Consider the following 20,015-nt stretch of genomic DNA (forward strand, 5'->3'; position numbering starts at 1 on the left):
AACGTGTGAGTACGTTAAACCACAAAGTGTTGAAAAACACTATTATCCTGATCCCAAAATAACAAAGCAAAAGCATGAAGGCTGGCTGATTAACATATAATATACAAACATAAGCAAAAGCCAAAATATGCATAATGCTTTCAGCAGCAACAGAAGCTGGTATTCATTAATTTGAGCATTATGCTACTGCTGGATCGTTTCACTAGAGATAGTAATCTTTCTCTCTAGGAGCTCCTTTGCAAGTATTTTTAAGAAACGCTATTTCACATAGAAGCACCTCATGGAATCTCAGAAATCATTTAAATCTACTGAATATGTCTATTATGTAAAGCTCAAAGAAGTGAAATGCCCTCGCCCTTCATGAAGCAAAACAATTAACAGCAACAGAGTTTTCAATTTTGATCATATTAGTCAGGAAAAAATCATTTCTGATTAATGCTATGTCTTCAAGTTAAACCTACAGTAAACAGCTTAAGTTTAACAATCAAGTTCCCTAGTAAATTTCTTTGAGTTTATACTTCTAATACATCTCCAACAAACTGTATCAATTTAATTCCATAGAATTCAAAGTAAGAAACAAAAAGTCAAAGCTAATGTGAAAAAAGTATTATAAACTTCTTCTTTACATCATGGTCAAATTCCCAATTTCCATTTGGGTAGTTTATAAGAATATGAAGACAAAAACAAGCTAAGACTGGAGGTATATGAAGAAAATGTCTACTAGTGTATTTTTTTACAATTTTCAAATTTCTAAACCATTGTTACTCTCTGCATAATAGTTCAATACCTTCAGAAATATGTTTTAAATTAATTATTGTATGCTTAACAATACTTCTAACATTTTAATGTGTGACTACACTACTATAAAATAATTTAGATACTATTACAGAATTATGCTACTGATATTTTTCTCACCATTTATGATTCTAGTTGTTCTACCAATTCCATTTTAAATCTAAGGAGCAATAAAAAATTGAAATAATGTACTTACGTCATTACTTCCTTTAGTGATCCAATAGCTTTTTCTAGAGTGCTTTTGTCAGGATTTTCTTCAGCTGTATGCTTCTTAAGATCTGTAATGATAAAATGTTTTCTCTATGATTAAAAAAAATTCATTGGTTCTCCAACTATGACTTAAAAATGCTGTCCACTTTGATACAGGTTGATTCATTTTTAAAAAATAATATCTAACTTTTACTTGTTTTATGCAGGCTTCTCTGGTGGTGCAGTGGTTGAGAGTCCGCCTGCCGATGCAGGGGGACACGGGTTCGTGCCCCGGTCCAGGAAGATACCACATGCTGCGGAGCGGCTGAGCCCTGTGAGCCATTGGCCACTGAGCCTGCACGTCCGGAGCCTGTGCTCCGCAATGGGAGAGGCCACAACAGTGTGAGGCCCGCGTATTGCAAAAAAAAAAAAAAAAAAGTTTTATGCAATGTTCCCTTTTAAGAGCTCTCTTCTTAAATGTATTAAAGTTTCCATGTTTTTTCATTGACTAAATTTCCAGAATATGTAACAGATTTTCTTACACTATTTCAATTCCCTTCTAGTAAAGCTTGAGGACTCCTAGATTCTTCAAACTCTCTCCATAGTGCTGAAGGAAAACACATGATTCTCAATTAGCTAAGAAATCATTATATATGCCATATTTCATAGCGGGGTCCATGGCTCCATCACAGAAAGCAGTTGGTGTCCTCAAGAGATGGTTTTGTTTAGTTTGTAGGTTCATGAGATGCTTACACTTTGACTCTTCTTATCCAAGTTGCTTATAATGTTCCATCTAACTGTTTGTTCCCCAATACCAGGCCCACCTAATCTTTTAAGTGGAATGATAGAAGAAAGACTTAGAAATCAAGTTCATTTTAGTCATGACAACATCTGATGGGATTCCTATAAGTACTTAAGGAAACAATAATGAAGATAAATTTAAAAAATACCCTGCTTTGTAAAGTTAAAAGTTCATGTGTTCATATATTCTTCTTATAATCTGTAAAACAGGATAGCTTTTAAAGACTGGGGAAATCATCTTATATGTTAGTAATTCTAAACTACATTAGATAACCTCAAAGAGAATAAAAATGATCAATTTTTGTAGTTACAACCATAACTCATAGTTTAACCAATATACTTTAAAGACAATAGATTAAAGTCACAAACTTAGCCTCCTTATCTGCTACACACACTATTGTAGTTAAGGTTTGGGGACCAAAATGCTTTATTATACTTATTCCTATTTGTAATTTAATTTTCATACTTAAATTTAAAAAATATAAAAATTGGGCTTCCCTGGTGGCACAGTGGTTGAGAGTCCACCTGCCAATGCAGGGGACATGGGTTCGTGCCCCGGTCCGGGAGGATCCCACATGCCGCGGAGCAGCTGGGCCCGTGAGCCATGGCCGCTGAGCCTGTGCGTCCAGAGCCTGTGCTCCGCAACTGGAGAGGCCACAAGAGTGAGAGGCCCGCGTACCGCAAAAAAAATAATAATAATTAAAAAAAATAAAAATAATAAAAAAAAAATTGACTGTCCTATAACTATTCACTACTTTAGTCAGGTAATATAAAAGCATATAAATATGCCTTTCTTTTCATGCAGGCATAATTTATTCATATTTATTCATAAAAATTAACTCTGCTATAAAAATCCCCTTCATTTATATCTGTAGTTTAAGTTTTAGAATAAACGGATGTATGTTTCAAGAGTGTTCTGCACAATGTAAGAAAAAAAAGCATAAAATGAAGCATAAAGAACTTTTACTAAGATTCAGAAAAAGACTAAATCACTTGAGACACATTAATCATCTCTGATCTTGTAATTTTGTGGGTGAATTTGGTGTGGATGTAAACTGATCGTGAAATTAGTGATGCACCATGAAATATAAGAAGACTTTTAGTAGACAGACAAAAGGTACAATACTAGTCAATATAATTGACATCACAACAAATAAAGCATTTTAGGCCAGAGTGAATTTTTTGTAGCACCAGTGATTATTCAGATTATCCATAAAGATATTTCCTATGTAAAAGATATAAGCTTTAAAGTTGAAACCTAAGAGGATTTTGAAAATGAGAAATTTTTCAAATTTTTTAGAACAAAACAATTCCATAGAAACATCCAAAATTGTCTGGAAACAGATCAGACAAGTACCATTTAAAAGTAATGCAACACTGGGTAACCTCTGTACTGGTCGGATGAGAAGTTCAACAAGGCTTTGCCGCCCACATTCTGGTTTAGCTTGGTTTATCTGAAAGGAATTAATTTATTCAATAATTATTTAAAAGGTTTTCTGCAAAGATTAGACATTACATTTACTAGATTACACTTTTATCATTTGTGCCCTGATAAGAACTAACAGAAGTAGGGTGGCAGTTGTTCTCTGGCAGATTACTGTGGCTAAATAATCCCCCAAGGCCTGAAATGGCCTCCTGGCAAGCCAAGGATTAACACCTTAAACAGAGAGTGAGTTCTCTAAGCACTCTTATACATTTCATTTGAGTTTCTCTTACATCTATACCATTCAAAAGAAAAAAAACAAATTTAAAATATTAATTATGCTGATACCATTTGGATAAACAAAGTAAGGCACTGGTAAGAAAAAAAATCATTAAAAGCAAAACAAAACTCATTGGAAAATTTTTAGAGGTGTTTGAGAACTAAAACATGAATAAATTAAAAAAAAAAAACAAAACCACAGACAACATTCATATTCATTCAGCTGCCTCTTGGATCCTGCTTGTAGCATGTCAAAACTTGTGAAGCCAAACATCACTGCCACTCTCAGGTAAAGCTAAAGTTAACAGATAACATTAAGGTGTTCTTACATGGATACATTTTTACTAAAAGTATAATTTTAATGAACTTATTACATCTTTATTTGAAAGAAATGCACATTACCTTCAGAAAAGCATGAAATCTTGGTTTCTGTTTTTCACATTTAATAATTGTTTCCTTGCTCATTTCAAAGAAGTTCACAAATGGAGGGTACGTTTTTACCAAATCTTTTGACTAGCAACAATTAAAAAAAACAACACATTAATTGGTAATGGATGTTACCCTTAGTCAATGAAACTTAAAGTTGAATAATCAATAGTCAAAATCTGACATACTGGACCCACATAAAAGTTTAAAATAAGTTTCTTCTCAAGTTAAATACAGGAATTTATTTTATAAACTTTTCACTAACTACTGTGTTAACTGCTAAACAAAATGCATCAATTGGTACCCAGAGCCTAAAGCCTGAAAAGCAAACAAAGACTCAAAAAGAAAAAGAAGTATATGAAAGCTTATAGCATTGATATAAACATGACAAAGTTTTAAAACTTCTATAAGTTCAGAATATAGTAATTATAGTTGATCTATACAGAATCCAAGAACATGCTATTATCTACTGAAGGATCCAAACCACCATTAAAAGACCAACTGTACTGGGTAATTTTTAGGTAAAATGAAAACAAAAAAAAAGGAACTTGACTAATTGAGACTAACAGGTATCAAAAAGATATGGGACAATAATTTGCATATTTGGAATTCTCAACCAACCAGAAAAAAACATCTAAGGGATATAGGGTAAAGATCAAAGTTAGGAGACCTCGGAAAACAAAAGTAAATGGGCAAGAATCCAAGGCAGTGAAACTTACAAATCATATCCAAAGAGACTGAAAGAAATTTATAAATCCTATTCACAGCATCTCATCCAAAATTAATATACTTTATTTGATAAACTATGTTGTTCTTATCTTAGAGAAGAAACAGTTCATTAGAAACTTTTATGCAGACACAAAGACAGTAAAAACTGCTATCAACTAAGGAAAGAAATGACTAAAACTCGATTACTGAAAATTCCAAAAAAATCATTAATCTGTGGCTATTTATAAGAGGCAAATAACATATATATAGTAAAATGTTTGTAGCACAATACAACAATTAGTGTTCCTAATGATGATCTTGAGCTATCAAGAAAGTGTTAGACTGTATAGAGAAGGCATGTTTCAGAAGAGAAGAACACTTGCAATATATTTTACAAACACAACTATGTCAAAGTGTTTAAAAAGCTCTCACATTTAAACAGGTAACTTTCATTCCCTGTCAGTCCTTGTTGAGATGATACTTTAATCTGAAAACTTAAAAAGGAAATAAAATACTTACATATTTAAGAAAGATATCACCAATACTTTTGCTCTCATCCCAATTAACAATAAGGTCTTCAAGATCATCCTGAAAAAACACAAAATGGGACAAGGAGATTGATTTTGACAATCTCTTTAACATCTTTTTATATTTAAGATATTCACTTGAAAGATGCACTTTACAATGTATCTTAATTTGATGTGTATAACAATTAATAACATTCTTTCTCCTCAACAAGAAATTAACTTTTTGACTATGAGGAAAATATCCTTTTTTTTTTTTTCTTTTATTTATTTTTCTTCTCTGATTGCTGTGGCTAGAACTTCCAAAACTATGTTGAATAAGAGTGGTGAGAGTGGGCAACCTTGTCTTGTTCCTGATCTTAGTGGAAATGCTTTCAGTTTTTCACCATTGAGGATAATGTTGGCTGTGGGTTTGTCATATATGGCCTTTATTATGTTGATGAAAGTTCCCTCTATGCCTACTTTCTGCAAGGTTTTTGTCGTAAATGGGTGTTGAATTTTGTCAAAAGCTTCCACGTATTGAGATGACCATATGGTTTTTCTCCTTCAATTTGTTAATATGGTGTATCACATTGATTGATTTGTGTATATTGAAGAATCCTTGCATTCCTGGAATAAACCCCACTTGATCATGGTGTATGATCCTTTAAATGTGCTGTTGGATTCTGTTTGCTAGTATTTTTTTTTTTAAATAAATGCTTCTTTAATGAACAATTAAATGAAAATTATCCAGGACCTTACAGGATTTTTAGTATGTACCATGCATATCTTAGAAGACAGTACATTAGCTTGCTGGGATCATTAGGATATGATCCTAATGGGAGACAGTAATTTATAAAACAGTTACCTAACAGCTTTCCCAAACAGTAGTTCCCCTGAAATTAAAACAGGAGATAAAATTAAATAAAAAGAAGAATCCTCAATGAAATTAAAAAACATAGAACTGAATGAAAATGAAAACACAACATGTAAAAATTGGTGAGATGTGGCTAAAGCAGTGGTGAGAGGGAAATTTATACTACTAAATGCTTACATTAGAAAAGAGGAAAAATTCATATCAGTAATCTTAGTTCCCACCTCAAGAAACTAGGAAAAGGAGAGCAAAATAAACCCAAAGCAAAAAGGAAGGAAGGAAATAATAAGAGCAGAAATCAGTGAAATTGAAGATGAGAACAAATGAAGCAAAAAGCAAGTCTTGAAAATATTAATAAAATTGATAAATCTTGAATTAAATTGATAAAAATAAAAAGAGAAAAAATACAAGTTACCAATATCAGGAATGAAGGAGGGGATATCAGTATAGATCCCGTAGCCATTAAAAGGATAAAAGGGGAATATTATAAAAACTCTACACCATAAATTTAACAGCCTAGATGAACTGTACCAATTCCTAGAGAGTCACAAACTATCAAAACATACCCAAAATGAAATAGATAACCTGAATAAATTCTATTATCTGTTAAAGACGTGGAATCTATAATTTAAAACCTTCCCCAAAGAGAATCTTTAGTCCATTTACATTTAAGGTAATTATCGATATGTGCGTTCCCATTCCCATTTTCTTAATTGTTTTGGGTTTGTTATTGTAGGTCTTTTCCTTCTTTTGTGTTTCTTGCCTAGAGAAGTTCCTTTAGCAGTTGTTGTAGAGCTGGTTTGGTGGTGCTGAACTCTCTCAGCTTTTGCTTGTCTCTAAAGGTTTTAATTTCTCCATCAAATCTGAATGAGATCCTTGCTGGGTAGAGTAATCTTGGTTGCAGGTTTTTCTCCTTCAACACTTTCAATATGTCCTGCCACTCCCTTCTGGCTTGCAGAGTTTCTGCTGAAAGATCAGCTGTTAACCTTATGGGGATTCCCTTGTGTGTTATGTGTTGTTTTTCCCTTGCTGCTTTTAGTATGTTTTCTTTGTATTTAATTTTTGACAGTTTGATTAATATGTGTCTTGGCGTATTTCTCCTTGGATTTATCCTGTATGGGACTCTCTGTGCTTCCTGGACTTGATTAACTATTTCCTTTCCCATATTAGGGAAGTTTTCAACTATAATCTCTTCAAATATTTTCTCAGTCCCTTTCTTTTTCTCTTCTTCTTCTGGAACCCCTATAATTCGAATGTTGGTACGTTTAATGTTGTCCCAGAGGTCTCTGAGACTGTCCTCAGTTCTTTTCATTCTTTTTCTTTATGCTGCTCTGCAGTAGTTATTTCCACTATTTTATCTTCCAGGTCACTTATCCGTTCTTCTGCCTCAGTTATTCTGCTATTGATCCCATCTAGAGTACTTTTAATTTCATTTATTGTGTTGTTCATCGTTGCTTGTTTCATCTTTAGTTCTTCTAGGTCCTTGTTAACTGATTCTTGCATTTTGTCCATTCTATTGTCCATTCTATCTCCAAGATTTTGGATCAACCTTACTATCATTATTCTGAATTCTTTTTCAGGTAGACTGCCTATTTCCTCTTCATTTGTTAGGTCTGATGGGTTTTTATCTTGCTCCTTCATCTGCGGTGTGTTTTTCTGTCTTTTCATTTTGCTTATCTTACTGTGTTTGGGGTCTCCTTTTTTGCAGGCTGAAGGTTCGTAGTTCCTGTTGTTTTTTGTGTCTGTCCCCAGTGGCTAAGGTTGGTTCAGTGGGTTGTGTAGGCTTCCTGGTGGAGGGTACTAGTGCTTGTGTTCTGGTGGATGAGGCTAGATCTTGTCTTTCTGGTGGGCAGGTCCACGTCTGGTGGTGTGTTTTGGGGTGTCTGTAGACTTATTATGATTTTGGGCCGCCTCTCTGCTAATGGGTGGGGTTGTGTTCCTGTCTTGCTAGTTGTTTGGCATAGGATGTCCAGCACTGTAGCTTGCTGGTCGTTGAGTGAAGTTGGGTGCTGGTGTTGAGATGGAGATCTCTGGGAGATTTTCGCCATTTGATATTATGTGGAGCTGGGAGGTCTCTTGTGGACCAGTGTCCTGAAGTTGGCTCTCCCACCTCAGAGGCACAGCACTGACTCCTGGCTGCAGCACCAAGAGCCTTTCATCCACACGGCTCAGAATAAAAGGGAGAAAATATAGAGAGATAGAATTAGTAGAAGTAGGAAGAAAGAAAGAAAGGAGGGAAGGAAGGAAGAAGGAAAAGGAGGGAGGGAGGTGCACTTGAAAGATGCACTTTACAATGTATCTTAATTTGATGTGTATAACAATTAATAACATTCTTTCTCCTCAACAAGAAATTAACTTTTTGACTATGAGGAAAATATCCTTTGAAAAATAATTAAGAAAATATAAAGAATGTCAAGTCAATAAGATTTAAGTCTAGGGACTTCCCTGGGTGGCACAGTGGTTAAAAATCCACCTGCCAATGCAGGGGACAAGGGTTCGAGTCCTGGTCCGGTAAGATCCCACATGCTGTGGAGCAACTAAGCCCGTGAGCCACAACTACTGAGCCCACGCACCACAATTACTGAAGCCCACGCACCTAGGGCCCATGCTCCGCAACAAGGGAAGCCACTGCAATGAGAAGCCCGCACACCGCAACGAAGAGTAGCCCCCACTTGCCGCAACTAGGAAAAAGTCCGTGCACGGCAGCAAAGACCCAATGCAGGCAAAAACAAATAAATAAATTTATTTAAAAAAAAAAAGAAGACTAAGTCTAACTTCCCAGTATGATGTGGTAGTTCAGTATCTTTTCTAATTATTAACTATAAAGCTGATGGTGTGATTAATTATAGAATTAATTAATTATAGAAAACTACTTTCGATCTTGATGCTGAAACATCAGCCATTAGAAACTGTAATCTATAAAGGGGTCAGCAAACTTTACTTAAAGGGCCAGAAGGTAAGTAATTTAAGGCTTGCAGGCCACATGGTTTCTGTCACAAGTCCTCAACTCTGTCCTTGTAGAGTGGAAGGAGCCATAGATAATACATAAATGATTATGTGTGGCTGTGTATCAATAAAACTTCCCTTACCAAAACAAGCAAAACTTTACCAAAATCCTAAATTGGCTGGATTCGGTCCACTGACTACAGTTTGCTAATCCCTGGCCTATAAAATTTCTCAATCATCATCCTAAAATACTATATATTTTCAAAAATTTAGAAGACACCCTAAAAGCTTTCTAGGATAATAAAACAAAACACAAATCAGATGATAAAATGAGATACCAAGAAATGACATGCCCTAATTGAAATCCTAAAAGTGACTTTAAAGTAGAAATTAATCAATAAACTTATACAAGAGCTTTTCAAAGTGTTATATGCAGACCCCCCCAAAACACACTTTTTTAGTGGGATCCACGAGATTAAACTTTTTACTACACTACTAAGGCATTATTTGACTTTTTTATTCTAATTCTCTCATAAGGATACAACAGAGTTTTCTAGAGGCTATATACATGATGTGTGATACTGCAACAGAATGAATTAAGAAGTAGGCAGGAGAAATAGTCTTCTATTAAGCCAGACAGAAAAAAAAACATAAATCAACATCACTCCTCACTATTTGTTTTGGAAATTAGTTATTTTTTAAAAGAACACGTTATTTATCTATCATATAATGAGTCATTATTACTTTAAATTTATTAATGTATGTTTTAAAAACTGGATATCCACACAAAAAAAGATGAACTTAAACCCTCACCTCAGCCAAAAATGAACTCAAGATACGTTCTAGACCTAACTGTAAGAGCTAAAACAATACAACCTCTAGAAGAAAATATAGGAGAAAATCTTCAAAACCTTGAGTTAGGAAAAAATTTCTTAGATATGACACCAAAAGCACATTACATTTTCAAAAATGGATAAATAGGACTTCATCAAAATTAAAAATTTTGGTACTTCAAAAGACACCACTAAATAAATGAAATGACAAGCAATGACAGGGTGGGAGGAAATTTCTGCAAAACACATAGCTGATAAAGGACTTGTATCTATAGTTTACAGAGAACTCTTACAACTCAGTAAGACAACAAACAACCCAACCAAAAAATGGGCACCAGATCTAAGCACACATTTCACAAAGGTAATATATGAATGGTTAACAAGCACATGAAAAGATGCTCAACATCATTAATCATTAGGGAAATGTAAATCAAAATCACTTCACATCCCAGAATGGCTATAAAAGAAAAAGGGTAAGTATTGGCAAGAATGTGTAGAAATCTGAACTCTTATAGATTACTGGTGAGAATATAAAATGATGTAAAAACCTGGCAGTTTCTCAAAAATTTTAAATATAAGTCTACCAATATGACCTAACAATTCTACTACTCCTAAGTATCTACGGAAGAGAATGAAAGCATGCCCAAACGAAGATTTGCACATAATGTTCGTATCAGCATTATTCATAACAGCCAAAAACTGAAAACAAGCTAAATTTCCATCAGTTGGTGAATGGATAAAGAAATGTAGGTTAGCCGTATAATAGACTATTATCTGGCCACACAAAGGAACAAACTACTAACGTACTAAATCATAGATGAAATTCAAAAATATGCTAAGTGAAAGAAGCCAGACATAAGACACCACATATTATATATTCACATTTATATGAAGTTTCTAGAAAAGGCAAATTCAGAAGAAAGTAGATTAGTGGTTGCCTGGACCAGGGCCTAGGAATGGGGTTTACTACAAATGGGTATGAAGGATCTTAATGGGGAAGATGAAATGCTCTAAAATGGATTTATGGTGGTGGTTGCATGACGTGGTAAAGTTATTAAAATCATTGAATCATATATTTTAAAAAGGTTGAATTTAAAGATGTAAAATGTACCTCAATAAAGCTGTTAAAAAAACTGATGCATCTTTAAAAATACTATTAGATTTTTGTTTTAATTTCAAAAACAGTTAATACCAATAGATAAAACCCATATAGGGCTTCCCTGGTGGCGCAGTGGATGAGAGTCCGCCTGCTGATGCAGAGGACAAGGGTTCGTGCCCCGGTCCGGGAAGATCCCACATGCTGCGGAGCAGCTGGGCCCGTAAGCCAAAGCCGCTGAGACTGTGCGTCCAGAGCCTGTGCTCCGCAACGGGAGAGGCCACAACAGTGAGAGGCCCGTGTACCGCCAAAAAAACCCAAAAATAACAAAACCATATAAACATAAGTTCCTCAGTCATTTTTAAGAATGAAAAGGGACCCTGAGACCAAATAATTTAAGAACCACTACCCTATATTCTGCAGATTCAGAAAAGCCAAAAGGGAAAAAATTTACTTCCAATAGCAAAAAGGTGAACTCAAGCAAGAATAATTTAACAGCTCACAGTGTCAAGAACAAAGATTTAACTGTTTAAAACTGCACTTGAAAGAAACAAAAGAAAAAGATTATAAATAAGACTAATCTTGGAACAATATAATATAGTGAATTCTGGCACTGATTAGTTAGTTTTAAATACTGGTTCTAGAGCCTGTTAGTTTTGTGCTGTTAGGCAAGTTACTTAACCTTAAAGTGCCTCAATTTTCTATTATGAAAAATGAGGATAGTAATGACTCCTATCTCATAAAGGATTAAATTAGTTAATACTTGATTAGCACTTAGAAGAAACCCTAACCCTAACCCTATAGTAGTGCTCAATAAGCTATTATTAACTATATTTTCCTATGTATTTAATATAAGTAAGGGAGATATCTGGAAAACGGTGACGCAAAAAAAAAAAAAAAACCACCTTATAGCACTGCCAATATAATCTAGTGGTACATTTTTAAAGTGTAAAAAATTACAGGATGGCTGCATATACTTATATAAGAATATTGTTACCAAAGAGCAAAATAATCTCTAGGGGATCCGAAAAATAGTCTACTGTTTCTGGTTAACCTTTAAATCCTCATGCTTGTTGATTAAATAAAGATCTCTGCCCTAATCAACTGTTAGCTCAGGGACCAAGTAAAGAAACTAAGGCTTAGAGACATTAATTTGTCCCAAATCACACAGTTGTGAACGAGTATTCATACTCAGGCTTGTCTGACTCCTGATTCTATGTCATTCTACTTGATCTATACCACAGTTCTCCCCATCAGAAACGGGGAGCCAGGTGGGCAGGCGAGCCCCAAACATCATTATTCATAGTGCCACCATTTCTTACAATGTTTCTGTAGGAATATGCTTGACTCAGTTTCGGACAGACCCTGGGACATGTCTCCTCCTAGTCCATTACACAATTCTCCATCGGATGCTCCCAAAGTTACCTCCTGGCCATAAGAAAGGAGAATTCTATAGTTCTAAGACATAGAGCATAGCTCCCAAAGTGTATTGCAAAAGTAGAGGAAGTTGTAAGCAGATGGGATTAAGAAAGTTAAGCTCCTTCCTTCTCTTCTTCCTCGCTAAGATTTCTTCTGTCCTGTTACCATCTATTTTTATACAAGATAGGTTTCTCTTTTGCTTAGCTCACAATACTCCAAATTAGCAGATTTCCCAGTATACACCTGTTCCTGAAACAAGTACAAGGTACCTTAGGACTTACACTAAATTAACAAATAACAAAGCACAAACACAGAAAGAAAACATTCTCCCTCCAACCCTTTCCTTTCTCTTTTGTTTCATCATAGGTCCATACAAAAGCAGGCATTTGCAGAAGGACCAATGGTGATTAGCCCTGAAAAGGAAAAATTCACACATAGGAAAAGAGGTGTTCATAACAATCTCAAAAATTCTCAACTTAATCTAAATATTAGTATGCTAAAAGTTGGAGGCAAATTAAGAATAAGGCTAAAGGTATCCACATGATATCTAGGATGACAAAATACACTAAGTTCCAGTCCTAATTTGGACATTTAAAAGTAGCATGACCAATGTTCAGCAAATATTTACTGACAGAAATCTAAGTGCCAGACAGTGGTTGTAAACACAGTGGGTAAAAAATGATTTTAGTCCTTCACAAAACATCTAAACATTAGTTTACTTGCCTTCTGAATTTAGTTTATTGGTAATATGAATTGCTATTGTTATTTATTGAATGCTCAGTGTTAGGCACTATGCTTAGTGACTTATAAAAATGTAAAAACTGAGAATAAAAATTTCACAACCACCCATGATTCAGATACTACTATCCCCATTTTACAGATAAGAAAACTGAAGCAATTAAAGTTACCTTACTTCAAACCCAAATCTACTTTATTCCACAGTCCATATCTGAAACCACTATGCAATGCTATAAAATAGATACCAGTGCTTCTCAGGAATACCATACCAATAAGATGATATGAAAAACTGTACAAGCTTAAGCCACATTTACACGGTTTATTCATTTACATATTAAAAGAATAAATCTACAGCATGATAATCAAGAAGCAATACAGCATTAGTAATAGTCAGGACATGGAAAGAAACTAAGTGTCCGTAAATGAATCAATGGATAAAAAAAATGTGGTATATACAATGAAATATTATTCAGCCATGAAAAGAAGGTTATCCTGCAATCTGTGACAACATGGATGGACCTTGAGGGCATTATGCTACGTGAGGTAAGTCAGAGAAAACAAATACTATATGATCTCACTTACATGTGGAATATTTTAAAAAAAAACCCTCATAGATACAGAGAACAGATTGGTAGTTGCCAGAGGCAGGGGGAGGAGTGGGTGAAATGCGTAAAGGTGGTCAAAAGGTGCAAACTTCCAGTTATAAGAAAAATAAGTCCTTAGGCTGTAATGTAGAGCATGGTGACTATAGTTAACAATACTGTTTTGTATATCTGAAAGTTGCTAAGGGAGTAGATCTTAAAAGTTCTCATCACAAAGGAAAAAAAAACAACTATGTGTGGTGGCAGATGTTAACTAAACTTATTGTGCTGACCATTTTGCAATACATATATCAATCCATTATGTTGTACACCAAAAACTAATACAATGCTATATGTCAATTTTATCTCATTAGAAGGGGGGGCAAGACAACATTAGGGTTTAGGAGAACAGACTGAGACAAAAAAGGGTTCAAATTCAGTGTCCAGCATTTATTATATGACTGACTTTAGAAAAATTATTTAATCTCTGTATGTAGCAGTTTCACATCTGTAAAAGTGGACAATTATAATATCAACTTCTTGGTAATGTTCAATAGATGTGACAATACTTGATAAATGGTGGGCTACATTCAAAAGAAGAAAAAAATGTTATGCATAAAAAAACCAGAAAGAAAATACAACAAAATTTTAGGAGTATTTGGGTTATGGGATTATAGGTTTTTTCTACTCCTTTTTCCTTTATTTTACAAATAAATGTTTGACAGCACACATTGCCGTCACTGTAGAAAAAAACATAGGCTTTAAAATTTTAAACGTATGACAAACCTGTAATCAGCTAAAAAACAACTACTAGTTGAAATACTGGTAATCCAAGTTTATAAAAGCTTAAAAAATTATGTTACACATTAGAAAACTAAAGGGTGACCATCGTTTTCAAAGCTCCAGTGACTCACTAGTGAATGAAACAAAAAAGCAGACTCACAGATATAGAGAACAAACTAGTGGTTACTGGTGGGAAGATGGAAGCAAGGAGGGCAATTTAAGGGTAGTGTGGAAAAAGAGGGTTATTATGGGATTAGATGACATTATGTATATGAAACTTTTGAAAACTGTAAAGCACTATAGAATTTAAAGACTCTTTCATCTAGTAAAAAAGAAATTTTTTTTTTAAAAAGATCCAGTCAATCAGAGAACATGATTTTCTGAATTGAGATTATGATCCTATACACATAAAAGTATGTAACATTTTATATTGGATGGGAACTTGCACACCCAGACTGGCTAAATGACTAACACAAAGTGATCCACAAATTAGTAGTAAAACACCAAGATGAAAACCTGCTTGCCTTTCCACTCTACCTTTATGCTTCTCAGTGTTTATGAAAAAAAAAAAAAAAAAACCATTCCAAGAAAATTTTACTCTTCAAATATTCAGAATCCTAACTGGAAATAAGGAGAAACTAGCCTGAGATTCTATAGTTTTTTTTTTTTTTTTTTTGTGGTACGCGGGCCTCTCACTGCTGTGGCCTCTCCCGTTGCAGAGCACAGGCTCCGGACGTGCAGGCTCAGTGGCCATGGCTCATGGGCCCAGCTGCTCCGCGGCATGCGGGATCCTCCCGGACCAGGGTACAAACCTGTGTACCCTGCATCGGCAGGCGGACTCTCAACCACTGCACCACCAGGGAAGCCCGATTCTATAGCTTTTTAAGAAAAGACAGACTCTCCTTCAAAATTACTTGTAAATCTAGAAATAAGTGAAATGTGGTCAAGAATATTGATAAAATATACAAGCACTTGATAAATTGCATTTTTATTAACTTATAAGTCTTTTATATTTTTGTCCACAACGTGCAGTAAAATCAAAAGTAAGTTAATGTATTTGTTTGAAAACATTCTGTAATTCAGATTGATCTTTTTATTGTAATATAGAATAAACATTTAGGGAAAAGTTTTCAATTAGCAATAATAGCACGCCTCAGATAAACCTCATTGGGTATGATACTGCCACTGCACAAAGCTGGAAGAGACATTAATATGGGTTGTTTTGAGAGGAAAACTGATAAATTTTGCTCAGGCATCACATAGGTAAACTAAGAGGAAATAATGCTAAACTACTTTTAAGGGTTCAGCTAAACCTGCCCCAAAATTACTTTACTATGAGAGATTGATACCTGGAATTCATGGACCCTTTATCAAGGGAAAATCATTAAAAAGAGGATAGCATTGTCTTACACGGTTTTGGCATTTATCTGACCATAAAGATAGAGAGAAATGAAAGAAATGATCTCGAGTCCCTTCCAACTTCACAGTTTTTCAAATAAACCAAAGCAAAACAAAAACATACAACTTAGGATGAACAACAGCAGGAAAATAAGAAAAATAGTACTAGCAAACATGTCTCTATAGAAAAGACTTCATAAGGTCTAAATTCCTTATTTTCAAATTAATCAAAATCAAAACACAGGCAAACAGCAAATATTAATAAGGCACTGGAGCAAAGGGACAAATGATTCAAAGGAATAAATGAGGGATTAAGCAATTTTAAATACAAAACTTATTTAGCTAGTCAGAAGCACCTGAAAAATCGTACTAAATATAAACAATGAAAAAAGAATTACTACTACACTAACACATACAAATTTACCTTTATCTTAGTGTGCACATCAAAGATATCTGGAATACTACCAAAAATAGTCTTAATCTCTTCTGGTGCAAGGATAGGCCCACCTCGTTGTCCTTCCTCTTCCAAAGGCACTTGAAATAGCTAAAAGGTAAAAAAGATTAGTTTAGGTCGATTGTGGAAAAAGAAAAAAAATTAAAAATCTAACATACAGACAGTGATAAAGGAGAGCTATGATGTTAATGGAAAAGAAAAAAAAGTTGAAAAAAAAATACTTCTCCCTAAATTTGAGACCTTTTCTCATAACATTTTCTAGTCTGTTTTATCCTATTTATTTATTCATCTCTGTGTGTATATACAATCTTGTAATAAAATGTTACATTAGGGCTTCCCTGGTGGCGCAGTGGTTGAGAATCTGCCTGCCAATGCAGGGGACACGGGTTTGAGCCCTGCTCTGGGAAGATCCCACATGCCACGGAGCAACTAGGCCAGTGAGCCACAACTACTGAGCCTCTGAGTGTCTGGAGCCTGTGCTCCGCAACAAGAGAGGCCGCGATAGTGAGAGGCCCGCGCACCACGATGAAGAGTGGCCCCTGCTTGCCGCAACCAGAGAAGTCCCTTGCACAGAAACGAAGACCCAACACAGCCAAAAATAAATAAATTTAAAAAAATAAAATAAAATGTCACATTAGAATCTAATAAAAGTTTATCACAGTTCTATAAATCATTAAAATTGTTAGTAGGATTCACAGTAATTTCTACTTTTTTTATTCAAGTAAGTAAGGAACAAAGCAATAAGCAGTCATACACTTAATGTAAGTACTAAATGTTTTTAAATGATAGCAAAAAAACTTGGTTTAGGGGGAAAAGACTGGATGTGAAGCTAGAAGACCTGTTTATAGCCATGTTGATCTAAGGTGGAGCTGAGGCAGTGATGCTAGCACAGGGGAGCGGCTGCAAATATAGATCATCATTAGCAGAGAGGTGTGACTGCACAGAGACCATAATAAATCAATTGCTTGCAGACTCATATCAAAACCCTGTCAGAATTGGCAAGTGAAAACAAGCTCAGGAAAAAAACAACAACAAGCTCAGGGCTCCCACTAATTCTGCATTATGGTGAGTTGTATAATTTTTTCATTATATATTACAATGTAATAATAATAGAGATAAAGTGCACAATAATGTAATGCCCTTGAATCATCCCGAAACCATCCCCCGCACCCCCACCATATGTGGAATAATTGTCTTCCAGAAAACCGGCCCCTGGTGCCAAAAAGGTTGGGGACTACTGTATTATATGATTCCATTTTATGACATTTTCAAAAACCACAGAATTATAAAAATGGAGAATAGATCAGTGGTTACCAGGAGGTGGAAGGAGAAAAGGGTGTGACATAAAGGAATAGTACCAGGAGTTTTTTGGGGGATGGAAATATTCTGTATCCTCATTGTAGTGGTGGTTAAACAAATTTTCACATGTGTTAAAATTCATGGAAATGTACATCAAAGAAAGAGTCAATTTTACTATATAATTAATAAAATTTGACTTAAATTTTAAAATGTTCATTGACTATTCAAAGTAAAAATAATAATGTATTATTGTGTTCTTAACATATGTGGAAGTAAAATGAATGACAACAGCACAAAGGTCAGGAGGGGATTGAAGGAAGGGGGGGAAGAAAGTACATTCTAAATAGTAAGAAACTTCATTAAGATTATGAATTGTTCCTATTTTTAAGAATGACTACAATTCTACAACAGTTTATCCCCCCTTAAAAAAATATGTGTGTGTGTGTGTATATATATATATATATATATTCAGGCTTTCCATTTCTGTAAGTATGGTGAAAGCTACCTGCTGAAAACAAAATACTGAAGAAAAACCTCTTTCTAAATACAGCAATAAGCTGACAAGAAAGTGAGGTACCTTCGGAGGCCAAAATCTAAGTGAAAGTAGAAAGTTGAGTACTAAATCACCTTTTGCCCCAAAGACATTTGCCTAAACTGATGAAAGTTAAGCTTCACCTATAAAAGCCTCAGTGGGAACAGGAGACCAACACAAAACCTAGTTTCCAACATACTAACAACTTCCAGTAAAATTAAGTGTGTTTAACCAATGATCCAGAAATTCCAGGTTTTTGCCCGGAATATGTTCTCAAGGAGCCATGAATAAGAATATTCACAGCAGCACTACTAGTAACAGTAAAAACAAACAGCAACGAAACACTAAAACAAATTTCAATGTCAGCAACGAAACACTAAAACAAATCTCAATGTCTATTAAAAATAAAAGTTAAAGTTGAAATATTCATACAGGAAAATGAATTACTACTACGTGCAGTGACACAAATGTGTTTCAAGAACATTTCTATCAAGTGAAAAAAGCAATTCACTAAAAAATATATACTGTTACATTTGATGTTCTACACATATGTGATAGATCTATAAGGAAAATGATAAGCACAAAATTCCAGATTACAGTTATTGCTGAGAGAGGGGAAAGAAATGGAATTGGGAAAAAACACAATAGAGGATGCAAAGATATCTGTAACCATTTATAAGCATTCCTTTATCTAGTCAACATTTAATTAAAATTCCTAAACAAAAATATTTAGACACCAAAATACATCAAGATTCATTAAAACTTCTCAGTATTCTTAAGACACAATACCTTAAAACAGTTCTACTGTTTGTTTTAATCCCTCATATAAAATTAGTTAGCCAAAATACTATTGATTCTACCTTTCCAATATTTCTCAAATCTATCCTCTTTTCATCCTCACTGATACTATCGTAAGAAGTTCAGGTTCTCAAAATCTCTAACCAAGATTGCCAAAATAACCTCCAAGTAGATTTCCTTGCCTCCACAATTTCCCCTTCTTCAATTCCTCCTTCAAAGTGAACCAAGTTCCCTTCTAAAATACAAGTCAAGTGATATCATCCCTCCTCCCATCAAAAATTCTTCTATAATTACACGTGACACACTGTACAAAGGCCGTCTCCAGTCTGGCATAAGCAGTCTTAACTCTCACTGTATCCATACTCCAACCCCTATCCCAGTCCACTTAACCCACCCTCAACTCTAATCCCCCTAGACTACTCTGTAATACCTTGAATGATACATATCTTCAGTTTGTACTGTTGGAATAATCTCAGATACACTTCCTACCATACTCTTTGCATGCACCAATCATAATTATGCTTTAACACTCACTTCAATTTGTATCTTCTTTATGATACTTTTCCCAATGTTCAACCATTGAAAATTCCAGACCAAACCTTCCCTAAGCTGGAAGAGGAGCAAAATTCTCACCATACAAATCTCCAAATACCTTAACTAAACCTCCCTCATGAAGTTCATAACCTTCCACTTGGTATTATAATAGGTGTGTATGTTTTAACTCCTCTTCCAGTCTAAGTTCCTTTAAAACAGGAACCCTCTTTAACACTTGTCACAAAACTTTATATTAATAGGTACCTAAGTATTATTTGGAATACATCAAGCTTCTGGATAGTCACTTAATTTGGGAGCTAAGTTAAAATTAAGCTATTCCAAATCCAAACTAAAAAAAAAAAAAGACACATTAGTCCTAAAAAAAAAAAGCTTAAAAAGAACACTATCATGAATTTAGACCACAATCTTTTAAATAAACTTAGGTGAGTTTATACTAAGCACAGTGGTATGAAAGTCTGTCTACAGTGTAATAATTACAAGTGCTTTTGAAAAAGAAGTTTTAGTGAATTTAATTGATATGCAAATTAAAATTCTGAAACTCCAGTGCCTTTACCACAGCCTGAAAGGATTTACATTTCTAGGTAA

At 34.6% G+C, this 20,015-nt stretch overlaps 1 protein-coding gene and 1 non-coding gene across 2 annotated transcripts in view; both read right to left on the reverse strand.

Moving 5' to 3' along the window:
- Positions 1–20,015, reverse strand: part of ECT2 (epithelial cell transforming 2) — a 64,457-nt gene that overhangs the window by 26,492 nt on the left and 17,950 nt on the right. The window contains 5 exon segments of the mRNA XM_030863355.2: positions 992–1,073; positions 3,143–3,239; positions 3,890–4,000; positions 5,141–5,209; positions 16,217–16,336. Coding sequence (XP_030719215.2) covers positions 992–1,073; positions 3,143–3,239; positions 3,890–4,000; positions 5,141–5,209; positions 16,217–16,336 — 479 coding nt within the window.
- On the reverse strand, positions 15,451–15,591 carry LOC115857709 (U4 spliceosomal RNA). Its single transcript, XR_004041354.1, has one exon. It is a non-coding gene; the product is annotated as a U4 spliceosomal RNA (small nuclear RNA).

The sequence above is a fragment of the Globicephala melas genome, chromosome 4, assembly GCF_963455315.2.
Source record: "Globicephala melas chromosome 4, mGloMel1.2, whole genome shotgun sequence".
NCBI lineage: Eukaryota > Metazoa > Chordata > Mammalia > Artiodactyla > Delphinidae > Globicephala > Globicephala melas.